This window comes from Meles meles, chromosome 14 (assembly GCF_922984935.1).
Source record: "Meles meles chromosome 14, mMelMel3.1 paternal haplotype, whole genome shotgun sequence".
NCBI lineage: Eukaryota > Metazoa > Chordata > Mammalia > Carnivora > Mustelidae > Meles > Meles meles.
In genome coordinates, this window is record NC_060079.1 from 86287653 (window position 1) to 86311353 (window position 23701).

Here is a 23701-nt window from a genome sequence, read left to right on the forward strand (position 1 = left end):
GTGGTGAGTAATAGGGAGGGCACGTATTGCATGGAGCACTGGGTGTTGTGCAAAAACAATGAATACTGTTACGCTGAAAAAAATAAATTAAAAAAAATACAAAATAATAATAAAAAAAAAAAGAAAGTAAAAAAGAGGGGCGCCTGGGTGGCTCAGTGGGTTAAGCCTCTGCCTTTGACTTGGGTCATGGTCTCAGGGTCCTGGGATTGGGCCCCGAGTCAGGCTCTCTGCTCGGCAGGAAGCCTGCTTCCCCCTCTCTCTCTGCCTGCCTCTCTGCCTACTTGTGATCTCTGTCAAATAAATGAATAAAATCGTAAAGAAAAAAAGTAAAGTATTGTAACCCACAGTATTCTACATAATATTGTAACGAGTATTTAGACATAGCTAATTTTAATGAGTTACGATCTGTTACGTACCGTTTCTGGTATAGTAAATGTGTTGCTTTGACTTTCAGAGTAATGGAGAAAGATCCTTTCCATGCAAACTGTTTGCCTGTACATATAGGAACACTTGTGGAACTGAATAAAGCAAATGGTAAACGTTTTTTTTTAATTCAAATAATAATTGCTGGGGTGCCTGGGTGGCTCCTTTAGGTTGAGTGTGCGACTCTTGACTCAGCTCTTATCTCAGGGTAATGAGTTCAGGCCCTGTGCTGGGTGTGGAGCCTACCTAAAACCAAACAATAAATAAAATGATAATTATTAAGGGATGGTTGGGTGTGGGCGTGCCTGGGTGGCTCAGTGGTTAGCATCTACCTTGGCGCGGGTCGTGACCCCAGGGTGCGGGCTCAAGCTGTGCGTTGGGGAGCCTGCTTCTCCCTCATTTGTGCACGCACACACACTCTCTCTGGCAAATAAATAAAATCCTTAAAAAAAACAGTAATTGTTAATACAAAAAAAGTGCTGTAACTGGAAATTTTCTCTCCTACCTCCTGGGCAATGGAGATGGCAGGTGACAACGTAGTGGGTTCTCCAGTGAGGGTGAGGAATAAGGGTAAGAAAGGCTTATCGAAGTGACTGAGGGTCAACCAGGACACTCTTCTTTATCCTTGCCTCGTTTTCTCCAATGTAGTTTCTAGTGTAGGTTACATTTTAGAGTACTGGGGGGCAGTTTTTCTGTTTTTCCTTTTTTTGTAAAATCCGTAAGAAAATCGGTAAGACAGCAGGCAGTAACTGTTTAGAAACTGGAGGGGGATAGATTTTTTTGCTTGTGCTTTCCATATTTTGACATTTCAGAAACATTCAGTTACATTTAGATGCTATTTGCCCTTAAATCTTTTAAACTGAGTAGTGAACTCTGCCAGGAGTTTAAGGAGCCAGACACTCCAGCTCCAAACCCCTGCTGCTCACAGCCAGTGGACCGGCAGCGTCCCGTCGCCTGGTGCTCTCTGCAGATGCCGTCTCTCTGGCTCTCCTGGTCTGATGAGTCCAAGTCCGCATGTGGGAAATGTCACCACGGTGTTTTAGGACTTGGACTTACTTATCAAGAAGTCATCTTGCTGAGTTGGTAAACTGAAGAAAGTTTGGTTATGGAGATTGGTTGTGGGTGATTACGGTGGTCCATAATAAGGCCATGGAGTCAGAGACATCAGTTTTTGGTTTTGGTTTTAAGTTTTTTATTTATTTATTTGAGAGAGAGCCTGAGAGGGGAGAAGGTCAGAGGGAGAAGCAGACTCCCCGTGGAGCTGGGAGCCTGATGTGGAACTCGATCCTGAGACCCTGGAATCATGACCTGAGCTGAAGGCAATCGCTTAACCAACTGAGTCCCCCAGGTGCCCCCAGTTTTTAAGACAGGTGAAGAGCTGAGACCTTACTTTTTAAGCAACATGACGGGCTGTGTCATGTGCCATTCATCCGGTTTTCTAGGCACTCAGAATCACTCAGCACCGCTCACTTACGGGGTCAGGAGTGGGGACGGTGGAGGTGAACGAAGCAGCTGTAGTAGCAGCTGCCCTGTGCGGTTCATGTGTCTCATTAGGTAGAAAGAAAAGTATGAAGTTATTGCCGGGAGAACAAGATCTGTGTGATTGTGGAGAGTCGTAACTAGAGGAAAGTCATATTTTAAAATTCATTGGATGTAATTTTTTTCTTTTTCTCTAATGTAGAACTTTTCTATCTTTCTCATAAGTTGGTGGATCTATATCCTAGTAATCCTGTAAGTAAATGTATAATGTATACCTTTTTTTGGTGGTTTTTTTTTTTTGTTTTGTTTTCATTTTTGTTTTTTTTTGTTACCTGAACCTTAAAAAAATATTTAATTGGTGTTTAAGTAGTAACTTACATTTAAGTTCAAGTGAATAATGTTTTATTTCAAAGTGTTGGAGAAGAATCTCCTAGTGCTATGATAATTAGAAGCAACATTAAATCTTTCAGTCCATGAAGGTTTTTTTTTCTTTTTTTAGATATCTTCAGACAATAACAAAAGACACAAATAAGACAAAAATCCTTTTTTCTTCTGGTTATGGAAATTATATATACTTATTTTAGAATACTTGATGTAAGAAAATTAAGACGTTGAAAGTGAAAGTCATATCACCTCTCGCAAGTAGTGCTCTTTCATGTTACACGTGTAACATGTAACCTAACCGGACTATGTAGTGTGATTGAGTCTTTGTGTCTCCCACATTGCTGTGGGTCACAGCCAGGACCCAGAAATTGAAACTGGAATCAGGAACTACGTCTTTAGAGACAGAAGTCAGGGATCAAGGCCTAAGGCCCACACAAGGTACATAATCTGTACCTTAGGCCAGCATGAGGCAAAACCAGTGCAAGAGAAGTCAGCTAATGAGGTCGATCCTGGTGAGTGCCTGCTAGAGCCAGGGTCAAGCCAGGACAGACATGATGCGGACTGGTGTTTGAACTAAGTGTTTAGGGGCCTCATCTTCTACTGAATGCTGCAGGAACATTGTCGAAGGCCCTTTGAGGAAGAATCTATTCTTTTTCATCTAGGACTTGATAGACAGCCTGTCTTAGAGAAGTTTCCAACTTGAACTAGAATAACTTGAGCTAGAACATGTGATGGGACATCTAGTCCCGTCTCTGGCCTAATATGTTAGAGATTTCCAGTTCCAAGTTAAGCATCTTTGGTCACAGTAAATTTTGAATTTTGTAGGTGTCTTGGTTTGCAGTGGGATGCTATTATCTTATGGTTGGTCATAAAAATGAACATGCCAGGAGATATCTCAGGTATGAATCTGTTGTTTTCCTCTGTAATAAGCCTATAGGAATTGATTTTTTGTTCATCCTTTTTAATACAATAACTAGTTAACTAATTTAAAAGCAGTATGAAAGAATGATTTCTTTAGCATATTTAGTTCAGTTATATCAATTATGTACCTTTTTATAAGATGTCATGAGGGGAGATGAGTCAGTGGTGTGGACCTTGTTCTCAATAACTTATGATATATTTAAATTATTTATAGAAGAGAAAAAATATGAAGAATAATTTGAAGCCTGTTTTTCATTTACAGAGATACTGTTAACAGTTGTGAAATTACGTGAAACCACGTGAGATTAGGATCACTAAATAATGTGACTACAGAACAGAATTCTTGGCATAGTGAGCTAGTTTATATAAGGATCTGCTGCGGTCTTAGCTTTAGGAATTCCATGCAGCCCAGTCAAGCTTCTTAACCAGTATTATTCAGTTACGGAAGTACAGAAGAATGCCCAGTGTGGGAAGAGTAACTACACATTTAAGGTTTTATAATAACTGACTTCTTCCGTGTGAACAAAATAGAAAATGGCTCTAAGGGAAAGTGTATAAACTTTGGACCCAGATTTGAACTCAGTGCAAGTCCTGCCACTTACGAGCTGTAATTCCTTGGGAAAGTTAATTTCTCTGACCCTCTCTTCTTTAAAAATGGGGACGGTCCAATACTTGTATCCCAGGCTTGTCAGGAACACTAGGAGGATGACGTGAGGATCTTTCACTAGGAGAAAAATAGGAGTTCCCTGGTTAGTTGAGCGTTACGTATTTTAGAAGAGTGTGCTTTCTCGTGGAGTAGGAAGGTATGTTTCTCTGATTAAGTGAGGGACTCCGCATGAAGCAAGGAACATTTGAGTGATGGAAAATGTAGAAAATAAACTGCTGGGAAATGGGAATCTCATCCTTTATGTTTTCCATGTTTTATGATACGGGTTACCAGTGTGTCTGCTGACTGGGGATTACTTGAGACAGAGACCGTGCAGTCCAGTCTGCAGAGCCAGAGTGACCCTCTTACCACCATCCACGGGCTGCCACTTCATCTTCCCAGGCTCAGTGTCCTTATCTTTAAAACAGAGTAACTCATCTTGCGAGCCGTTAGGGTTAGGTGGTGCATATAAGGCCGTAAGACGGTGCTTCACTACGTGGTTGCTGTCACCACCATTAGTGAAGCAAAGCTCCTGGGTTAAGTAATGTTCGTAAATTCTGTACAGGATGGCAGTGGGTTATTGTACCTAAAAAGTTGTGGACCTCTCTTAAGATTTCTTAAAATTTTGCTCGTTTACTGTTAAGCATTGTGTTATTTTAAATGCATGAACACAGTTGTTATGCAAGTATTTAATATGTCGAGAGCTCATTTATTCTAATATCCTCGAAGCCTTCAGCTTAATATAAGAGAAAACACGTAAGAACGACTGTGTGACTAGGATGACATCTCTTGTTTCAGCAAAGCGACAACACTTGAGAAGACTTACGGGCCTGCGTGGGTAGCGTACGGGCACTCGTTCGCGGTGGAGAGTGAGCACGACCAGGCCATGGCTGCCTACTTCACGGCCGCACAGCTGATGAAAGGGTACTGCAGAGCACGTGGTGAAATCCACGAAGATTGCCTTGGCTCGCAGAATGACAGTTCGATTAATACTGCCACTGCCGTTGCTGAGCTAAACAAAAGTACCTTACTTGTGTCTTGTTAGTAGCTTACGATTGTAAAATAACTGGGAACTGAGGGACAGAGAGGCTGGTGTCGTGATTTTGTCTAGCGGTTCACCTTGACCAGTGCAGAAGGGAACTAGGAAATTAAGCTGAGGGAGGAGGTGCGACCCTTCTCATGCTCATGCAAGAATGAAAGTGTTCGTCTGCCAGTTGTTCTCGTTTCCTATTCGAGTCCAAAAGGGATTTGCTGTGGGCTTAGAGGACTGTATTTGCCAGTGTTCTAGCTTTATATCAATATTAAGGATGTCGATACTCAGGGACGTAAATGTGCCCCAAGAGTATCTTACTTTGGGACATGAAGCGTTGCCGTTGTTCCTGTCTACTCTCTTTGGACTCATGTGGCCCCCGCCCTAGGCCTGCCTCTGTCTCTGGGGAGCGGGTAGGAGTGCAGCAGCTCAGACTGCTTGATGATCTTGGCAAGTAATGCCCCCTCTTGAAAAACAGATGTAGTCGCCTTACTGCTGGGAGTAACTGAGACGATTCCAGTTACAGAGGTTCAGCAATACCTGACGTGCAGAAAGCCGTCAGTACGAGTTAGCTACCTTGATTGGTTTGCTTGTGGGATTCAGAAGTGGGATCATACGTTCATTTGCACTGAATGTTTCCTTGTTAGGTTTGACCCTTTTCAGACTATCAGACTTATTTTTGGTGCCCAGTTTTACGTCTAAATTATTAATGATTCCCAGATTTTCTCAGTTCTGTTATATTTGGTGTATATGACTTTTGTATCTAACTTGTCATCCGTGCACTTATTGTAAAGGAAGCAACACCCTCACTGCACCAGTCTCTCCAGACTGCCTTACCAAGTGCCGTAGACTGGGTGATTTGAAGAATGAAAATGTATTTTCTCATAGCTCTAGAGGCTGGGAAGTCATTGGTCCAAGTGCTGGCCCGTTTGGTCCCTGAGTGAGGGCATCCTTCCGGACTTGCACATGGCCACCTTCTCACTGTGTCCTCATGTGGTGGGAGAGAGCTCTGGTCTCTTCCTTTCACAGGGGCACCGGCCCTCATGTGTCGTGTTCCCACCCTTATGACCTCATTCAACCTTTGTTATTTCCTCACAGGCCTCCAAGTGTAGTCACATTGGGGTAGGGTTTAACATGAATTTGGTCAAGGCCGGGGACATATAAATTCAGTCCTAATGCCAACATGTTAGAAACAGTCCTCCAGAGGCGCCTGGGTGGCTCAGTCGGTTAAGTGTCTGCCTTTGGCTCAGGTCATGATCTCAGGGTTACGGGATTGAGCCCCACGTTGAGGGTCCCTACTCACTGGGGAGTCTGCTCCTCCCTTTTCCTCTGCTCCCCCCCACCTCAAATAAACAAAATCTTAAGAAAAACCCTCCAGGTTAAAATTGTTCATCCTGTTATTGATTTACCTAAATGGTCCTTGGTACCCAGTCCAGGGTTTCCAGTTTATCCACCGGGATGTGTGAGACCTCGTCCAGTGCTTTGCTGAAGCTTGGTTCCCATGTCTACTACCTAATCTATCAGTCTGGTAAATTGGCAGGGAAAAGTCTCCGTAATTTACCGTGGGTGGTTTCTTATGAGTACAGGCTAGGCCTCCCTGCCCCCTACCCCGTGTTCACAAACTCAGTTACTATTAGTTTGTAGTTAATTCCTGCCTAAGAATCAAAACCAATGACAGTGTTTCCCAATCTAACAGACTTTATCCAATTAAAATTTCAAATCAGCTCATCAAAATAAGCATTATTCTTTTCCGTTCTTCGCCCTCAGAACAACTTTGCATTCTTTTAACTTGCCCTGTGTTTGGACAAATGTTTGAAATTGTGTAAATATTTTAAAGTTTCCTTTATGGTTTTTTCTTTGAGCCACTGGTTATTATGTAAGAGTATGTTGTTTAATTTCCACATATATGTGAATCTCCCAAATTACCCTTCTGTTAGGCTTTCTAGTTTGATTCCATTGTGGTTGGAGAACATAGTCCTTTCACATTTATTCAGGCTTGTTTTAGGACCTAACATGGTGTACCGTAGAGAATGTTTTGGGTACACTTAAGAATTCTGCTCTTTTTGGGTACTGTTGTCGTCGGAATCCCTCGGGTCTGGCTGGGTGATAGTGTGGTTCTTGTCTTCTGTTTTCTTGTTTGTCTTCTTCCCATTATTCTGTCCATTAAGGCAGGTGGGTATTGAAGCCTCCCAACTGTTACTTTACGAATTGTCTCTTTCCCCTCCAATTCTGGCTGTTTTTGCTACATGTATTTAGGGTCTCCATTTTTTGGTTCTTGATGGATTGAACCTTTTATTAGTATAGAAGGTCCTTCATTGTCTCTGTAACAGGTTTTGTCATAAGGCTGATTAGTCTGATATTCGTGTAATCTCACCCGTTCTTTGTTACCGTCTGCGCGGTCTTTTTCCATTCTTTTACTTTCAGCTTCGTGTCTTTGAACCTCAAGTCTGTCTTTCCTAGACAACATGTAGTTGGTTCATGGTTTTATTATCCATTCTGCCAGTGTCTTGCCTTTTGATGGAATTTTATCCAGTTATGTGTTAGATAATTACTGAGAAGCTAGAATTTAAATTAGCTGTTTTGCTCTGTTTTATATTATATCTTTTTTGTTCTTCCTTGTTACTGCCTTTTGTATTAGATATTTTATAACAAACATTTTAATTGGTTTTTCCTTATACTATGTTCTTTGAGTTGTGGTTTTTGTTCTTGTTGTTGTTTTGTTTTTAGTGGTTACCTTGGAGATTACAGTTAACATCTTAACTGTTGTTGGATTAATACCAACAAAGGGGTTTACAACACCAACAACCAGTTCTCTGATTCTCTGGACACCAGCTGGGTCCCTAAAAGTCAGTTCAGTTCTGATATTACCCAGACTTAGTGGGACCTTTCAAACAGGGTGAGCTCTCAGTGCCACAAGACGGCCCCCCCCCCCTTCAGATGCCAGTGGTAAGTCCTAGGCCACTTTCACTTCTGACTGGCTGTGAATCAGAGCTTCCCATGACCCTCTCCTGAGATTTGATGATTTGCTAGAATGACCCACCAAACTCAGGAAGACATCTTACTTACATTTTCTGGCTTATTATAAAGGATACACTAAGGAATAGCCAGATGGAAGAGAGGCACAGAGCAGTGTGTGGGCAGGGGAGCCTATAGCCGTCTGTCCCTTTCCAGGCATGCCACCCTCCCAGCACTGCTTTGTTCGTGCCAACCCAGAAAGTCTGTGGCTCATCGTTCTAAAGTTTTTATGGGGCTCAATCGCCAGCCCTTCCCTTCCTGGAAGGTCAGTGGTGAGGAACAAAAGTTGCGACCCTCTCATCTCTTGGTCCTTTTGTGACTGATCCCATCACAAGGCAGAGCCATACCCTGAGTCGCCTTCATTAGCATAAACAGGTATGATCAAAAGGAGTCATGAATAACGGAAGAGATTCCCATCACTCAGGAAATTGTGAGGGTTTTAGGTGCTCTGTATCAAGAACAAGGGAGAAGGCCGAATGTATTTCATACTCTACCATAGCGACTTCCTTCCGGTAGTATGTAAAAACTACTCCCGTGCAGCTGTTCCCTCCTGCCTCCTTTCTCTTTGTGCTGTGACCATACACATTACATCTTAAACATTGTAAGTCCCTCAGCACAAATTTTATAATTGTTGTATTCAGTTATCTATTAAATCAGATAGAAGAAAGGAGTTGCAAACAAAAATACATTTTATGTTATCTTATGTTTGTCTATGTGGTTACTTTTACTAAGCTTTTTTTTTTTTTAATGTGGAATTTGAGTTACTGTGTAGTGTCCTTTCATTTCAGCCTGGGGGACTCCCTTTGGTATTTCTTGTAAGATGAACCTGCACCAAGATTTCTCAGCTTTCTGCTGCCCTGATAAATCCTTTTTTTTTTTTTTTAAAGATTTTATTTTTTTATTTGACAGACAGAGATCACAAGTAGGCAGAGAGGCAGACAGAGAGAGAGAGAGGGAAGCAGGCTCCCTGCTGAGCAGAGAGCCCCATGTGGGACTCGATCCCGGGGCCCTGGGACCATGACCTGAGCCGAAGGCAGAGGCCTTAACCCGCTGAGCTACCCAGGCGCCCCTGCCCTGATAAATTCTTGATTTTGCCTTCATTTTCGAGGATCATTTTATTGGGTATAAAATCTTGGTTGGTGCTCTGTTTCTTTCAGCACTTGAAACACTGTCCGTCTGCCTTCTTGGCCTCCATATATTGATGAGAAGTCAGGTGTTAATCTCACTGGGCCTTTCCTATGTGCTATTAGTTGAGGATTCTCACTGCCTTAAAGATGGGAGGGTCACCTTTTCACTGGTCTATGATTCGTCTAGGTGTGGACCTCTGAGTAGCCTACTTGGAGGGTTGTTTGGTTTTTTTTTTTTTGGCTTTGAGGTGTTTTGGGCCCAAATATTCTTTGGTTTCAAATATTCTTTCTGCTCCTTACTGTCTCCGTTTGCTTTCTGGGTCTCTCATAGTGCATATTTTGGTGTGCTTGGCACCCCCCAGGTCTCTGAAGCTCTGTTCGTTTTTCTTCATTGTTTTATCTTTCTGTTCCTTATTGGGTAATCTTCAGTTGATCTGTTTTCATGTTCACTGGTTTTTCAGCCTTTTCAAGCTGCTGTCAAGCCCTTCTAGTGATTTTTTAATTTCATTTTTCAACTCGAGATTTTCTGTTTATTTCTATTTTCATATTTAAAATAGGTTATTTAAAATGTTTGTCTAGTACGTCCAACATCTCGTCTTTGTCTCAGACAGTTCCTATTGACTGATTCCCCTCCCCTCTGACCCTCAGATTGCTGATTGCTCTGTGTGTCTTTTGTACACGTCAGCTGTTTTTCCACAAACGCCCTCAGGTTGTTGTGACCCTTGGTTAACTTCTAAAGTTTTGAAAAAGTTTATTTTGATAATTAGGCAGTGTTCTTGTTTCTTTAATGGAGGAGAGTTTTAGAGGTCCTTACTTGGCCATTTTGGAAGTACCTTCTCCAGGTAAAGCCGTTTAAAGGGTTCATGGGGCGCCTGAGTGGCTCATAAGCCTCTGCCTTCAGCTCAGGTCATGATCTCAGGGTCCTGGGATCCAGCCCCGCATCGAGCTCTCTGCTCAGCAGAGAAAATCTCGAGTTGAAAAATAAAATTAAAAGGGAGCCTGCTTCCCTTTGTCTCTCTCTGCCTGCCTCTCTGCCTCCTTGTGAGCTCTCTTTAAAAAAAAATAAATAAAAAGAGCATTGAGGGAAACTCAAAGGGGAGGTGAACCATGAGAGACTATGGACTCTGAAAAACAACCTGAGGGTTTTGAAGGGTGGGGGGTGGGAGGTTGGGGGAGCCACGTGGGAGGTATTATGGAGGGCACGGACTGCATGGAGCACTGGGTGTGGTGCAAAAACAACGAATTCTGTTACGCTGAAAAGAAATAAAAAAGTAAAAAAATACAAAAAATAAAAAGTTCTTCATGACTCTTCTGTAGGTGATAGAGTCTTTATCTGAGTCATGATTCTTGATTAAAACCAAAGAACATACCAACCAGTTGGTTACTATTTATAGACTTAATTAGGCCCATCTTCAAGGAAATATTATTCTGTTTCTTTTAGTGTAATTGCTGGTCTGACAGAAGATGAAGACTCACTTAAGTGATTAGTACTTAGTCTGTGCCTGGAACTGTTTCAGAGGATGTGAAAATGGGGTATACACGACATACCTCTGAACTCCCTGGCATAGAACTGAGAGGAATTTAGATAATAGAAACCCACACAAGGAAGAGCCATTTAGGTTAGAAAGGCAGAAGCATTTAACAAAGAGGAGTGGAACTCGAACACATCACCGAGAGCACACGGTACTGAATCAGAAGAGGAGAGGAGGGAAGACAGTCCGGCTAAGGGTCTGACCTTAGCATCATGGAGGAAGCACACGTGTGCCCTTCTGCTTCAGAGGGTTTTTGATTTTTTTGTTTTTACTGTGGAATGATGAAAGAGATGAATAGGTTGCTGACAGATTGTAGAAGTGGTAGCGAAGCAGTATAAAACCTGTTAGACCTTGTTTAAATATCAATAAATGAAGTGTTAGAAATAAAGTAAGCACCTTATTTTTCGGCTGTGATTAAGTTATTTTGCAGACAGGATTTAAACTTGATGAATTAATTTCTGCCGAAGTATAAAGTTTTAGGTGTTGAATATGTGAAATTTTCCATTATTTTTAGGTGTCATTTGCCAATGCTGTACATCGGATTAGAATATGGATTGACCAATAACTCAAAATTGGCTGAAAGATTCTTTGGCCAGGCGCTAAGCATTGCACCGGAAGACCCATTTGTTATGCATGAGGTTGGCGTGGTTGCATTTCAGAATGGAGAGTAAGTACTGAAAGGCCCAAAATCCTTCCTTTTTTTTTTCCTGTAAATGAAGTAAAACCTCAGTCACTATTTATTAGATTTTTGTTTTTAAATACGTACCATTTTAGGAGATGGAGGCAGACAGTTTGAAAAGAAGAAAATACAAAGTATTATCTTGGATTTCTTTAAATTTGCTGAACAGTTTGGTCCCTTTGGACATGGACTGCCACAGGCTCATAGTTCCAAAACCGGCCAGTTGTTGCCCATGGTGAAGTGACCGCACCCCATAGGGTGGCTGGGAGGCATCACGGAGCCCTTCTCCTTTTTGATTAGGAGCTGGAGTCGTACATTTGAGGAAGATTTCCCACAGTTGTGAAACAAAACTATTGTTGTTCATTTGGTTGCCAGTTAAACCAAAAAGTAAACTAATTAGAATGGCTCAGTCTGAGTTTCCTGGTCGCTTGAGACATTACTGTATCCTTGGATATTTGTAGAATAATTCAGTGTCATACTGTAAAGAGAAAAATATTTGTAGTCCTTTGCACTAAGTTATACATTAATTTAAAAACAGCAAATCAGTACTACTGTAGTGTTTTTTATGGTGTGTGTGTGTATCTTCTAAAAATTGGATGATCTAGTATATATGAAAGCAAGTTTGGAGCTGTTTTAAAATAATATACAGTGATGATTTAATATACAATCCATTGGTTTTGTAAGCCACAGTCAGCACTCTCCCGTTTGCAGACAATGCACACTCCCAGACGACGCAGAGGTGACGTTCTGCTTTCCTACTAGTGCTCTCGTACTTTAAATGAGCGTTTTTTTGTTTTTGTTTTTAAGATTTTATTTATTTGTTTGACAGACAGAGATCACAAGTAGGCAGAGAAGCAGGCAGGGAGAGACGAGGAGGGCCCGATGTGGGGCTCGATCCCAGGACTCGGATCATGACCGCCGAAGGCAGAGGCTTTAACCCACTGAGCCACCCAGACGCCCGAGCGTTTTGGTTTTTTGCAGTCTGTTTTGTGTCACATTTGTCACATTTTTGTGCTTTCTCTTGATGGTGTAACTGTTTAAAATGATCCCCAAGCCTGGTACTGATGTGCTGTTTGTGACCCTGCACACAACGGGGCTACCGCTGAGTTTTGTGGCTGTGCTCAGTGTCAGTGGACCAGCATGTGTGTTAAATAAGGTATCGGTCAACAGAAGCACATGGGAAACGGGTTATATGTTCAGTGGTTGACTGCAGGTTTGTCGGAACCTAACCCTATATTCTGCCAGGAGCCATAGTTTAGTATTTGCTAAAAGTGTTCCCTCTGACTTAATGGAATGTAACTACCAAGGATAATGAGAATTAACTGTATCTTCTAAAATCTGATGACCTGTGATGTTAATGCCATAAAATTAATCATGTATCTGATTTGAATTTGAATTTGAATAAACTGTTTACAGAAGTTCACCTCATTTTTCTTACTATGTTTATACCTGCTAATTTTGAATAATCTGCAAACTTTTCCCCTCGATTTTAGATGGAAAACAGCAGAAAAATGGTTTCTTGATGCTTTGGAAAAAATTAAAGCAATTGGAAATGAGGTATTCTGTGTAATATCTATAACTCTTAAGTGTGTTTGCTGTTGAATGAGAACAATAATATGGACAATCTATCTTGCCTAAGACAATGGGCTAATACTTACCCTGGCAAATGGCTTGTTAATGTTTAGATTTCAGGCATTTATTTTGCTACGTGGTATAAATTGTTTCTAATTGAGAGGGTAGGTGTCAATTGTTTGCTTCCTAAGAAACTGTAGTTTTGATACGTGGGAGTAATTAGAATATATTTGTTGATTATTTGATATGGGGAGTGTGTGATCGTGGACACTGGTGGGCACCAAATCCTCTAACATATGATACCCTTCTCTGGAACTGAAGTGCCCCCTCGTTGGTTAATGTGTAGATAGGCAGTGCCCACGGCTGTAGGAGTAGCGCCGGGCATCACTTTAGTCAGACCTATCATGGCTCTTTCTGCCCTTGTAAAATATATTTAGATCTCTCAGCGTTTGAAATATTTAACTAGGTTTTACCATGTGAGAGATGTGTGCTCATGAATTAACTTTCCAGCTAGCTTGGATGTAAACCTGGGTACTATTTTAGATATTGTCAACTTCTGTAGGTAAGGGATTTGCATTTTGCTACTCTTCTGGTTCTTGATTCTTCTCATTTACCTCTGTTTTATTGCTGTCTGATTGCCACTTCCCATTGCCATTACCTTGTTCCTTTTTGGGCAGCCTCGTTTGTAGCCCACATCTTCCTTGACTGTTGCTTCCTCTTTACTGACGGACGCAGCCCCCTCTGGATCCCTGCCAAGGGGCAGTCCACTTGTCCCCGTACACATAGCTTTATCTATTTTGGTCTTTTATTTGTCCTAGGAACTTAAAAACACTAAATTTCTGTATGTCGATTCAAGTATGTATATAATGAATGTGTTTTTTTTCATATGGTGTTGCCACATGGCACCTTGCCAGTTTTCAGAGCTGAATAGCTTAGAGCTTTGCTGCTCTAACTAGACCAACTGCCTTCGCATCACCTGGAAGCTGACTAGAAGTGCACAACCCTAGATGCACTGAATCACAGTCTGCGTTTTAGCAGGATCCCAAGATGATTCTCAGGCACAGAAAACTTTAAGACACACTATCACAAACCACACTCAGAGTTGAAACCGTATTTTTTGATGATCTGAGGGCACTGTGGAGTCTTACAGAAATTTATAGTAATGGGTTTAAGTACAAATGCACAATACTATTAAATTGATAAAATGCCCATTAAAAAGTGAAATGAAGAAATGAAAATGAAATGAAATGAAGATGTGGAAATACTGTTTGACTTTGGTTGTTAACTGTAGCAAATGTCAAAGTAGCCATAGGGAAGCAGTGGTGCCTAAGAATCATGAGGGTGTTTTTTTGTTCCCATGGGCTGTGGCTTATGGAGCCAGGCTCGGAGCTGGAGAGTGTGGTTCAGGTCTGTTGTCTGGTTAGCTCAGACTGATCGTGTGTCCACTGTGTGCTAAGCTCTGAGCAAGGTGTTGGGAGCCAATAGGACACTGGCGTGATGGTTCCCTACCCTTAGACCTGTGGGGGATTGTAGATTGAATTGGCAGTAATTAAACAGTGCACAAAACCAGCTGTGATTGAGCAAATAAAGGAGCCCACCAGGGGCCGTTAACCCAGACTTGAGAGTGGGCCAAGAAGGCCTCTTGGGTTCGGCATCTTACTCCTCCGTCCTAATGCGGGCGCAGACGTCAGCCAGACACGAGTGAGGAAAAGGTTACAGAAGGTTAGAGAACGGTATGTGCCGACTTGGAGCGAATCCGTTACAGCTTGGGTTTTAAGTTCATAGAATTTAAGTTCTTAATTTAAGTTAAGACCCAAGAAATGGGTCAAGAGGGTTCAGTGTTGATCATTAGGGCCTTGTACCTTATCCTGAGGTGGTGGGGCCCAGACAAGACTCGTTACATGGGGGTTGGTGTTACAGTGAGGGAGCTGATGAGCGAGTCTTTGATGGTTCCTAGGGGTTAAGGATGATGAGGGCACCAGGCACGAGAGGCGGTGCTCAGAAGGGCCTGAGGTTGGGGAGCTGGGATGGCAGGATAAGAGTCTAGTGGGTGGCATATTGGATTTGCAGCGCTCGTGAGCTTTCTACTTCGGAATAGTTAGTAGGCAGATGGAAAGCTCTGGGCTGGAGATAAAGAAGTGGAACTTCTTTTTTTTTTTTTTTTTTTTTTTAAAGATTTTATTTATTTATTTGACAGAGAGAGATACAAGTAGGCAGAGAGGCAGGCAGAGAGAGTGAGAGGGAAGCAGGCTCCCCGCCGAGCAGAGAGCCCGATGCGGGACTCGATCCCAGGACCCTGAGATCATGACCTGAGCCGAAGGCAGCGGCTTAAACCGCTGAGCCACCCAGGCGCCCAAGAAGTGGAACTTCTTCATGGTGTTGCTCATCAACAAAGTTGTGTTAATAACAATAGTGTCCTCAGGAAGTCTCTCCTAATAGGAAGGAAGGATAGAGAATACCACAAACACCTCCTTCGTGCTGCGTAGGCACCGGGAGAGAGGGCAGCCTTTGTGGGCGCGTGCGATGGTGTGGCTGATGGGTCCATCTGAAAGGTAGCATTCCTGAGTCATGGGTTTGATGCTGCTGTGTTTCAGGTAACGGTTGACAAATGGGAACCTTTGTTGAACAACTTGGGGCACGTCTGCAGGAAGCTTAAGTAAGTAAAGTAGGACATTTTCAAAGATATTCTTTGTGACTGAAAGTTTACTTGATTTTGTGTAGCCTTCTCCATCCTTTTTTAAAAGACTTTTTATTTTTAATAATCTCTACACCCAGTGTGGGGCTCAAACTATGACCCCAAGATCCGGAGTTGTTTCACCGACTGGGCCAGCCAAGTGCTCTTTTCCGTACTTCCTTTTTGAGATCTTTCAACTTTGCTATTCAGATACAGCATCAAAATAATTATCTCTAGTGGTTTTTATTACTTCTGTATTTTTATATTCTGGTCTAATTCTAGAAGTTTAAAGAATTACACTTTTATTTTCTTAGATTAAAAAAATTGGTGTTCAAAATTAATTTGGAAGAATTAGGATAGTAGGGTTTAGTTAAAACCATGTCCATATTCTAACTCACTCGTTTTCTGTAGGTACAAGTTTTATGGTGTACTAAACAGCAGCCTTTGAAAAATAGATTTTTTGGTTAAATAAGTTTGGGAAACTCTAGGCTACTCAAAATATAACAGATTTTTCTGTTTCACGATATCTTGGAGTCTTTACTATTCATTTTGAGCTGCAACATTTCCCGAACTTTAGTGAACCTTTTTTTCACAAAAGATTTACAGGGCAGGTATTCCAGAGAGCTTTGAGAAATGCTGTCCCAAGTAACTTCTGTGGACCTTTGGTTCTTTTAACCAGTAGTGGTGTGGGGGGTTCGTCTTGCCATAGAGGAGGCCTTGCAGTGTCGTGGGGCTCCAGCCTTGGGTCCCTGCGGGAGTGCCCTCAGCTGGCTGGCGGAGCAGGAAGGTCTATTTCAGGGAGGTGTCCAGGTAGACCGTGGTGGATCTGAAGAGCCGTTACCAGCCAGAACTGTTACTCTGATTTCCCAAAGTGTTGCTGATGTTTTTATATGGATGAGTGCTCCTCTTAGACCTAGCAAGTGAGTGCTTTCACTGTACCTACTAATTGTTTCTCTCTTTCTTCCCGTTCTTCCCACTCCCAACTCCCTCTCTCTTCTCACAGAAAATACGCCGAGGCCTTGGATTACCACCGTCAGGCACTGGTGTTAATTCCCCAGAATGCGTCCACCTATTCTGCCATAGGGTATATCCATAGTCTGATGGGCAACTTCGAAAATGCTGTTGACTATTTCCACACGGTATGTCTAGTTAACATTTACCACTTTTTTTTTTTTTTTTTTAAAGATCTTTTCTAGGCAGTGTTGGGGTATTTGTTTGTTTTTCTGGGTAATGTTTATTTTGCCATTTTAAAATTCTTCAGGTGACCTTGTGCTTTATTCTTTCCTTTGCAGAGAAAAGCATGTGTCCATTGTGCAGTGTCACCAAATTAGAGATAAATCTGAGACTTATCCTAAATGTACTGTGAGACGAACATGTATCTGTGGTATATATTGGTCCCGTTTACACAGGAAAAAAGAAGTTCCACTCTCTATTTAGGACTTGTAATTTATGCCCTTAGATCACTTTGGTCAGTGAACAAAACAATCTGTGTTCGTCACAAGGAAAGAATTTGTCCTAAATCCACATGCCGTATTTTGCCGAATCTAAGACACCGTTAATAAGCAAGTGGACCACACACATGCACACACACACTCAACACAGACACACACAAATAAACCTTGAAATGTTACATGATTTTTTTTTTTTTAAAGATTTTATTTATTTATTTGACAGAGATCACAAGTAGGCAGAGAGGCAGGCAGAGAGAGAGGAGGAAGCAGGCTCCCCACTGAGCAGAGAGCCCGACGCGGGGCTCGATCCCAGGACCCTGGGATCATGACCTGAGCCGAAGGCAGAGGCTTTAACCCCCTGAGCCACCCAGGCGCCCCTACATGATTCTTTCTTATCTTTCTGTTTTTTGGTACTTGGAAAAAGTGCTCTTTTTGGCCATCCTGGGACATAGAGATTTTCATCGGGGATCACGCTAGTTACCTACATAAAAAAGAGAATGTCAGTGACATAGGTATTTAAGGTTCTCTGCCAGAGTTTGCTTCTTCTAAACCACTTGTGTACCAGGTAGTCAGTGTGTCTGCTCTTGGTGCCGGTACGTAGACTCTGCTCTTGACTAGGTTTCTCCCAAACAAAGACATTGGCTCTGCAGATCTTAGGCTGCCAGGAAGTGTCAACAACAACGGCAGTTCCTGTATTTGAGAGCGTTCACGTGGCTTGTGGTCTAGTCTCCGTCTGCATGGCTGCCAAGTCCTGCTGCTCACTGCCACGTCGCAGGACACTCACTACGGCCGTGGGCAGCTGACAGCAGTAAGAAGCCGCCAGTTGTTGGTTGGTTAAGACGTGCCGAGTTCAGAAATGTTACAGTTTGTTATGGTTAGAATCAATGAAATCGTCGTATCTGGCAAGAAAGATAAAACAGGAGAAAACACATAGGATTGGTTAAAATTTTCAGGTGAGATCAAGTCCTGTAAGTGCCACTATGAATACTGAGCTGCTCAGAAGTGTGGACTAGCAGCTTTTCTGGTTTGTGTGATCTTTCAAATGTGTGTGAAGATGGGATAATTTGCCCCTCTTATATAATTAATACAGAAGGCTTAGAAGTCTCTATGTGGAGATACGGTTTTGAAAATCTTTTTGGACAAGTGGGATTTCAGACATAAAATAGGTTGGTGTAATGACCCTCCGCGTGGCCATCACCCAGCTTCAGCAGACATCAACTCATGGCTGTTCTTGTAGCCCCCCGTTCCCCACTCCTCCTGATTCCCTGGAGTGTTTCGAGTTGAGTCCTGCAGGGATATTTTTAAAAGAAAGAGAAGGAAATACATTTTCTTCTAATAACCATGCTGAATCTTTTCTGACAGGCCCTGGGTCTTAGGCGAGATGATACATTTTCTGTCACGATGCTTGGTCATTGCATTGAGATGTACATTGGTGATTCTGAGGCTTACATTGGTAAGGTTATAATTACTTTGACTGACATTGTATTCTACTCTTTAGATTGTTGTGTATCTCTGTAAATCTCCTGTAAGGTTCTAAGTTTTCTTTCTAACCATTTAACTATATCAAGAAACTCCCATTTATTTTGTTAAAACAATGCTGTGGGAATTAAGGACTTATTAAGTATTCATGCATTTTAAAATTGAGCACTTGATATACACAAAATACTATTATAGAGTATGTGTAAAGTGCCATGATATAGGAGAATCAATTTATTGATGGAAAAAATCTTAAAGACTTTTAGTTTCTAATAATTTCTAATTCCCAGTAAATGAAAAATCTCTGGCCTTAATTCTTTATAAAATGGGGTTTATAGCCTATTAATAGCATATTAACTTTTATATTTCAGTGGGGTATTAAGTTGGCTTACATTCACATTACAGTGCTGTGTAATTCTTTAAATAATTTTTTTTGTAATAATAAGCAAGTCTTAAGACAAATCTGCATGGAAATGCTGTATTTGGGCAGTTACTTAGTTACAAACTTTTTAAGGTAACGAGGGTGTAGTGAGGTTAAACCTTGAGACCAAGACATAAAACCATGAGAGGAGAAAAAGGTTAAGTTAATTAAATTCGGCTTCAATAAAATGAAGAACTTCTGTTCATCAAAAACACTGTTAACAGAGTAAGAAAAGGCAAGTCATAGACCAGGAGAAGTTACAACTTGTAAACTGGTCAAAGAACTTGTCTGGAATACAAAAAAAATCTATAAATCGTTAAGAAAAAGTTCAGTTAAAAATGGGTCCATATTGTACTATATGTTTACTAGAATTTCAATAAAAATTTGAAAAGGAAAAAAAAGGTAAGCCTATAGCGGGCAAAAGACTCGAACAGGAGCTTCGGCAAAGAGGATATCCACTGATGTTGCAAAGGGTGTGCGTGGTGTCATTACGCATCGTGGAAGTGGGACGGAAACCACACTGAGAGGTCACTGCGCACCTGCCAGACTGGCTGCAGAGGGAGAACACTAGTCGTGCCTGGCGTCGGCGGTGATATGGAGTAGCCGGGGCTCGGGTGTATTGCTGCCTGTTGCTGTACTACGCTTCGGAACACCGTTGAGCGTGTCTGCTACAGTTACACGGGCCTGTTCAGTCCGTTCCCTGTTGCTGCCTGACAGACCGCTCCAACCCACTAGGCCACATTATTTCTCAGAGTTCTCTAGGTTGATTGGTGGCTCATTTGCTGGTCTCATTCACTAATGCAGTCGTGGTCAGCAGACACTTGACAGGCTGACAAGTCTAAGATGGCCTCGTGCATAGATGGGGACCTTCGCTGACACAGCTAGGTCGCTTATGGGTCTCTTCTCTCAAGCTTCTTCATAGCATGGAGGTCTCAGGTTCTGAGGAAGAGAATTAAAGCCTCAAGACCTTGAAAGATGGAAGTGTCACAAATCACTTCGATCACATTCTGTTCAGCACAAGTTCCAGGACTCAGTGCATGTCATCCTGAGTGGGGGCTAAAGAGGTGTGATTCTTTGGGGTGTTGGGGTGGTGACCTACCGTGTTGCTCTTAGGGTGTAGGAATACAGCTCCCAGGTGTGTTCCCAGTGTTCAAGAGCCTCAGGAGGCCAGTGCTCACACACAGGATTCTTTCCAGCAGCTACGTTCGTAATTACACCAGCTGGAAATAACTGAATGTCCATGCACAGGAGCATAGAGAAAGAAATTGTGGCGAGCTCATGGGTAGAGTACTACACACTTAAAAAGACTATTAAGTCATCCTGTAACATAGGCGAATTTCATTTTGACAAAAAGAATATACACTGATTAATTCCGTTTATGTGAAGATTAGTAATAAGCAAAACTAATCAGTGGTGATAGAAAAATTTGAGCAGTGATTACTTCTGACTTGGGAAGGGAAGGTATTCACTGGAAAGGGCACGGGGTGGTTTTCTGGGAGCTGGAAGTGTGTTTTCTTTCTGGCTGGTGGTGGTTATGTGGGTATATGCATATATGAAGATTTGCCCAGTAATGCACACTTTTTAGTGTGTATGTTATAACTCACTTCCTTAAAGCTAAAGCATAAAGCTTGAACACCCTAAGCTTAAAGCATCCTATAAGACCCTGGGTTAAAGTCGCAGATGTGGCTTTGGGCAAGTCTGAGCCTCAGGTTCTTTTTTTCAAGGAGGATTGTGAGGCTAAATGCAAAATTCCCATAAAGCTCGGTAGAGTCTGGAGGTAGAGTTCTGAGTGAGAGACATTTCGCCTGTTCTCTTGAAGCTGATGGTCTTGCAGAGGACGTTCCCGAGTAGACCAGTCGTCATGTACTATTTTTATTTTTTATTCAGGTGAAATTGTCACATTGCATATTAGTTCCAGGTGTACGCCATAATGGCTCAGTATTTGTATATACTGTGAAATGATCACCGAAAGTCTGGTTAACGTGCTTCACCATGCATAGTCAGAAAATTTTTTCTTTTGTTGAGAACTTCTAAAATCTCTCTTAACAACTTTCAAATACACAGTACAGTATGATTAACTCTAATCACCATGCTGCACTATTTTTATTTTTAGAAGACTTGCATGTCGTCATCTGTCGAGACACCTATTACTGAAAGCTGTTAGTTTGAACTGTGTAAGATTATATTGTTTATGTCAGAAATGATTGACCCTCGTTGACCGTCTGTGTTGGAAGGCTCTTGTCCATTGGCCTTAAGATTTTGATGTTTGGATAGTGTATTTCCTTGCACCGTGGCTCCTGTGTGCATAAGGCTTGCGACGGCAGTTGTGCCAGAATGCCGGCCAGCCGTTCTTGGTTCGTAACAGGTGAGGGCACGTGCCTGCCGGCTGGCTCCACTCCTGCGTAAGGGCTTTAGGGACAGGCATTGCTGAGCCACTGGGAGCTGAAACCACATGCGCTTCTAAGTCTCCCCAGCAACCCCCCTTGATAATAAAGGGGAAAAGAAGAGGAGAGTGATTGGCATATTTTTTTCTTCTGAGCTATATTCATCCTCTTAAAAGTACCATTCGACGAAGTGATGGAGGTGTAACCATGGAAATGACAGATAAATGACAGAGTTTATTTTATTCTCCTTGTGTTGTTTCCTTCTAGGAGCAGACATTAAAGACAAGTTAAAATGTTATGACTTTGATGTGCATACAATGAAGACACTAAAAAACATTATATCGCCTCCGTGGGATTTCAGGGAATTTGAAGTAGAGAAACAGACTACAGAAGAAACAGGGCTTGCACCGCTAGAAACCTCAAGGAAAACTCCAGATCCCAGACCTTCATTGGAAGAAACCTTCGAAATTGAAATGAATGAAAGTGACATGATGCTGGAGACTTCTATGTCAGACCACAGCACATGACTGCAGACAGTTCTCAGCTCCCATCCTCCTGGGGGAGGTCAGGGTTTCCTCACATCCTTGTACCGTCTTCAGAATTCCCCATTTCTTGGCACGAATACAGACTCCCCTCTCCATTTAGGAGTGGACACCTGCCGGAAGAGACCACACCACACACCTTTGCAACACATGTTTTCTGATCCTACAAAACAGTTCTGTGTAGAGAAATAAAGAGGTAAATTGCATATTGTGTCTTTTTCTCCCTTTTTCAATCAGCTTTCCTTTTGGACTAATTTTAGGTTTATGGGAAAAAGCCGCAGAGGTAGAGAGAGCTCCCACAGACTCCTCACTGGGTTTCTCCCCATTCACATCTTAAGTGACCAAGGAACCTTGCCATAGAGAAGTGCACGCCGGTACGCTACAAGTAACGTAACTCCGGGCTTTACTGGATTTCACCATTTTTCCATTAATGTCCTCATGCTGCCTGAGCACCCTGTTCAGGAGCCACACTGCACTTGGGCTCCTCTCCACTGTGACCATGTCTCAGGCTTCTCTGGTCTTTCATGACCTAGATGGGTTTGAGGAGGACTGATCGGCTGTTTTGTAGATTGCCCCTCAATTTGAGTTTGTTTGATGTATTTCTCATATTGGACTAGAGTTCTTGGTTTTGGGAAGAAAATACCACTGATGTGGATGACGTACTATTCTCATCAGGGGTACACAATATCAACACGACTTACAACAGATGGTGTTAGTCTCGATGGCGTCTACCAGGTTTTTCCACTGTGAGGGTTACTGTTTTTCCCTGTCCGTAATGCATGCTTTAGAAGCAAGTCATGAAGTTCAGCCTGTCCTCAATAGGACCAAGGTTTTGTTTTTTGGGAGTTGGTTTGTTTTTAGAACCAAGGGATTTAAGCTCCACCTCCGGAAGGGAGAATATCTGCCTATATTATTTGGAATTCTTCTGTAACGAAAATTTGTTTCTCCTCCTATTTATTCAACCGTTAGTGTGGACTTTCACTTTAGGTTCTAATCCTACACAGTATTATTTTAGGGCTTCAGTTTTTTCAACATTGGCCACTGGGAGCTCCTTCAGCTTGGCTCCTGTGTCCCTGTGATACACCCCCATCCGTTTGTTTTTTCTTGTTTTGTTTTTTGTCTTTATTCTGGTAACATGAACTAAGGACTTAATAATAATGCGTCATTACTGACACAAACAACCCAGTGTGAGGTGTGGGTACGGGTATGGGCGGGGGCCCGTGGGAGCTTGTGCTTTCTGTTCCATTTTCCCGTAAATCTAAACTGCTCGAAGAAATTAAGTGTGTGCGTGTGTGCTTATGGAGATAGATAGCCGTCTTAACCATTTTTATCTGTACAATGCAGTGGCATTTATTTCCAATTTTTTGATCATCCCAAACAAATTTGTACCTGTTAAGCATCAACTCCATATTCATCCTTCCTGCCAGCTCCTGATAACCTCAAATCTTTTTCTTTTTTTTTTTTTTTAAGACTTTATTTGAGAGCAAGAGAGAATGAGCACAAGTGGGGTGAGGGCCAGAGGGAGAAGTAGACTCCCCACTGAGCACAGAGCCTGATATGGGACTCATCCCAGGGCTCTGGAATCATAACCTGAGCTGAAGGCAGAGGCTTAACCACGGAACCACCCAGGTGCCCCCTGAGAGCCTTTAATCTACTCTGTGCTGAATTTGCCTATCTAACCCAATCCATGTAAGTGGAATCTTACGGTATTTGTCCTTTGTGTTGGACTTTACCTAGCATATTTTTAAGGTTCTTTTACGAGAACTTTCTTCTTTTTTATCGCTGAGTAATATTTCATAACATACCACCTATATCGTGTTCATCAGTGGATGGACACTTGGGTTGTTTCCACCTTTCGGCTCTTGTGAATAATGTTGCTGTAAACAGGAGTGTATAAATATCTGAGCCCTGTTTTTGGTTCCTTTGAGTGCGTACCTAGGAGTGG

The 23701-nt window shown here is 42.2% G+C and overlaps 1 protein-coding gene across 3 annotated transcripts in view; it reads left to right on the forward strand.

The window, feature by feature from the left end:
• CDC16 (cell division cycle 16) overlaps nucleotides 1-21957 on the forward strand; it is a 30128-nt gene extending 8171 nt beyond the window's left edge. The window contains exons 9-18 of one of the 3 annotated variants that reach the window (XM_046028221.1): nucleotides 455-534; nucleotides 2105-2154; nucleotides 3112-3185; nucleotides 4652-4777; nucleotides 11072-11224; nucleotides 12730-12793; nucleotides 15403-15464; nucleotides 16486-16621; nucleotides 18296-18386; nucleotides 21482-21957. In XM_046028221.1, the coding sequence (XP_045884177.1) occupies nucleotides 455-534; nucleotides 2105-2154; nucleotides 3112-3185; nucleotides 4652-4777; nucleotides 11072-11224; nucleotides 12730-12793; nucleotides 15403-15464; nucleotides 16486-16621; nucleotides 18296-18386; nucleotides 21482-21741 (1096 nt within the window). In that variant the 3' untranslated portion in view covers nucleotides 21742-21957. Of the gene's footprint in view, nucleotides 1-454; nucleotides 535-2104; nucleotides 2155-3111; nucleotides 3186-4651; nucleotides 4778-11071; nucleotides 11225-12729; nucleotides 12794-15402; nucleotides 15465-16485; nucleotides 16622-16774; nucleotides 17169-18295; nucleotides 18387-21481 lie in introns of those variants that run through there. The other 2 variants (XM_046028223.1, XM_046028222.1) reach the window with 2 other exon arrangements.
• Nucleotides 21958-23701: the final 1744 nt, after the last annotated feature.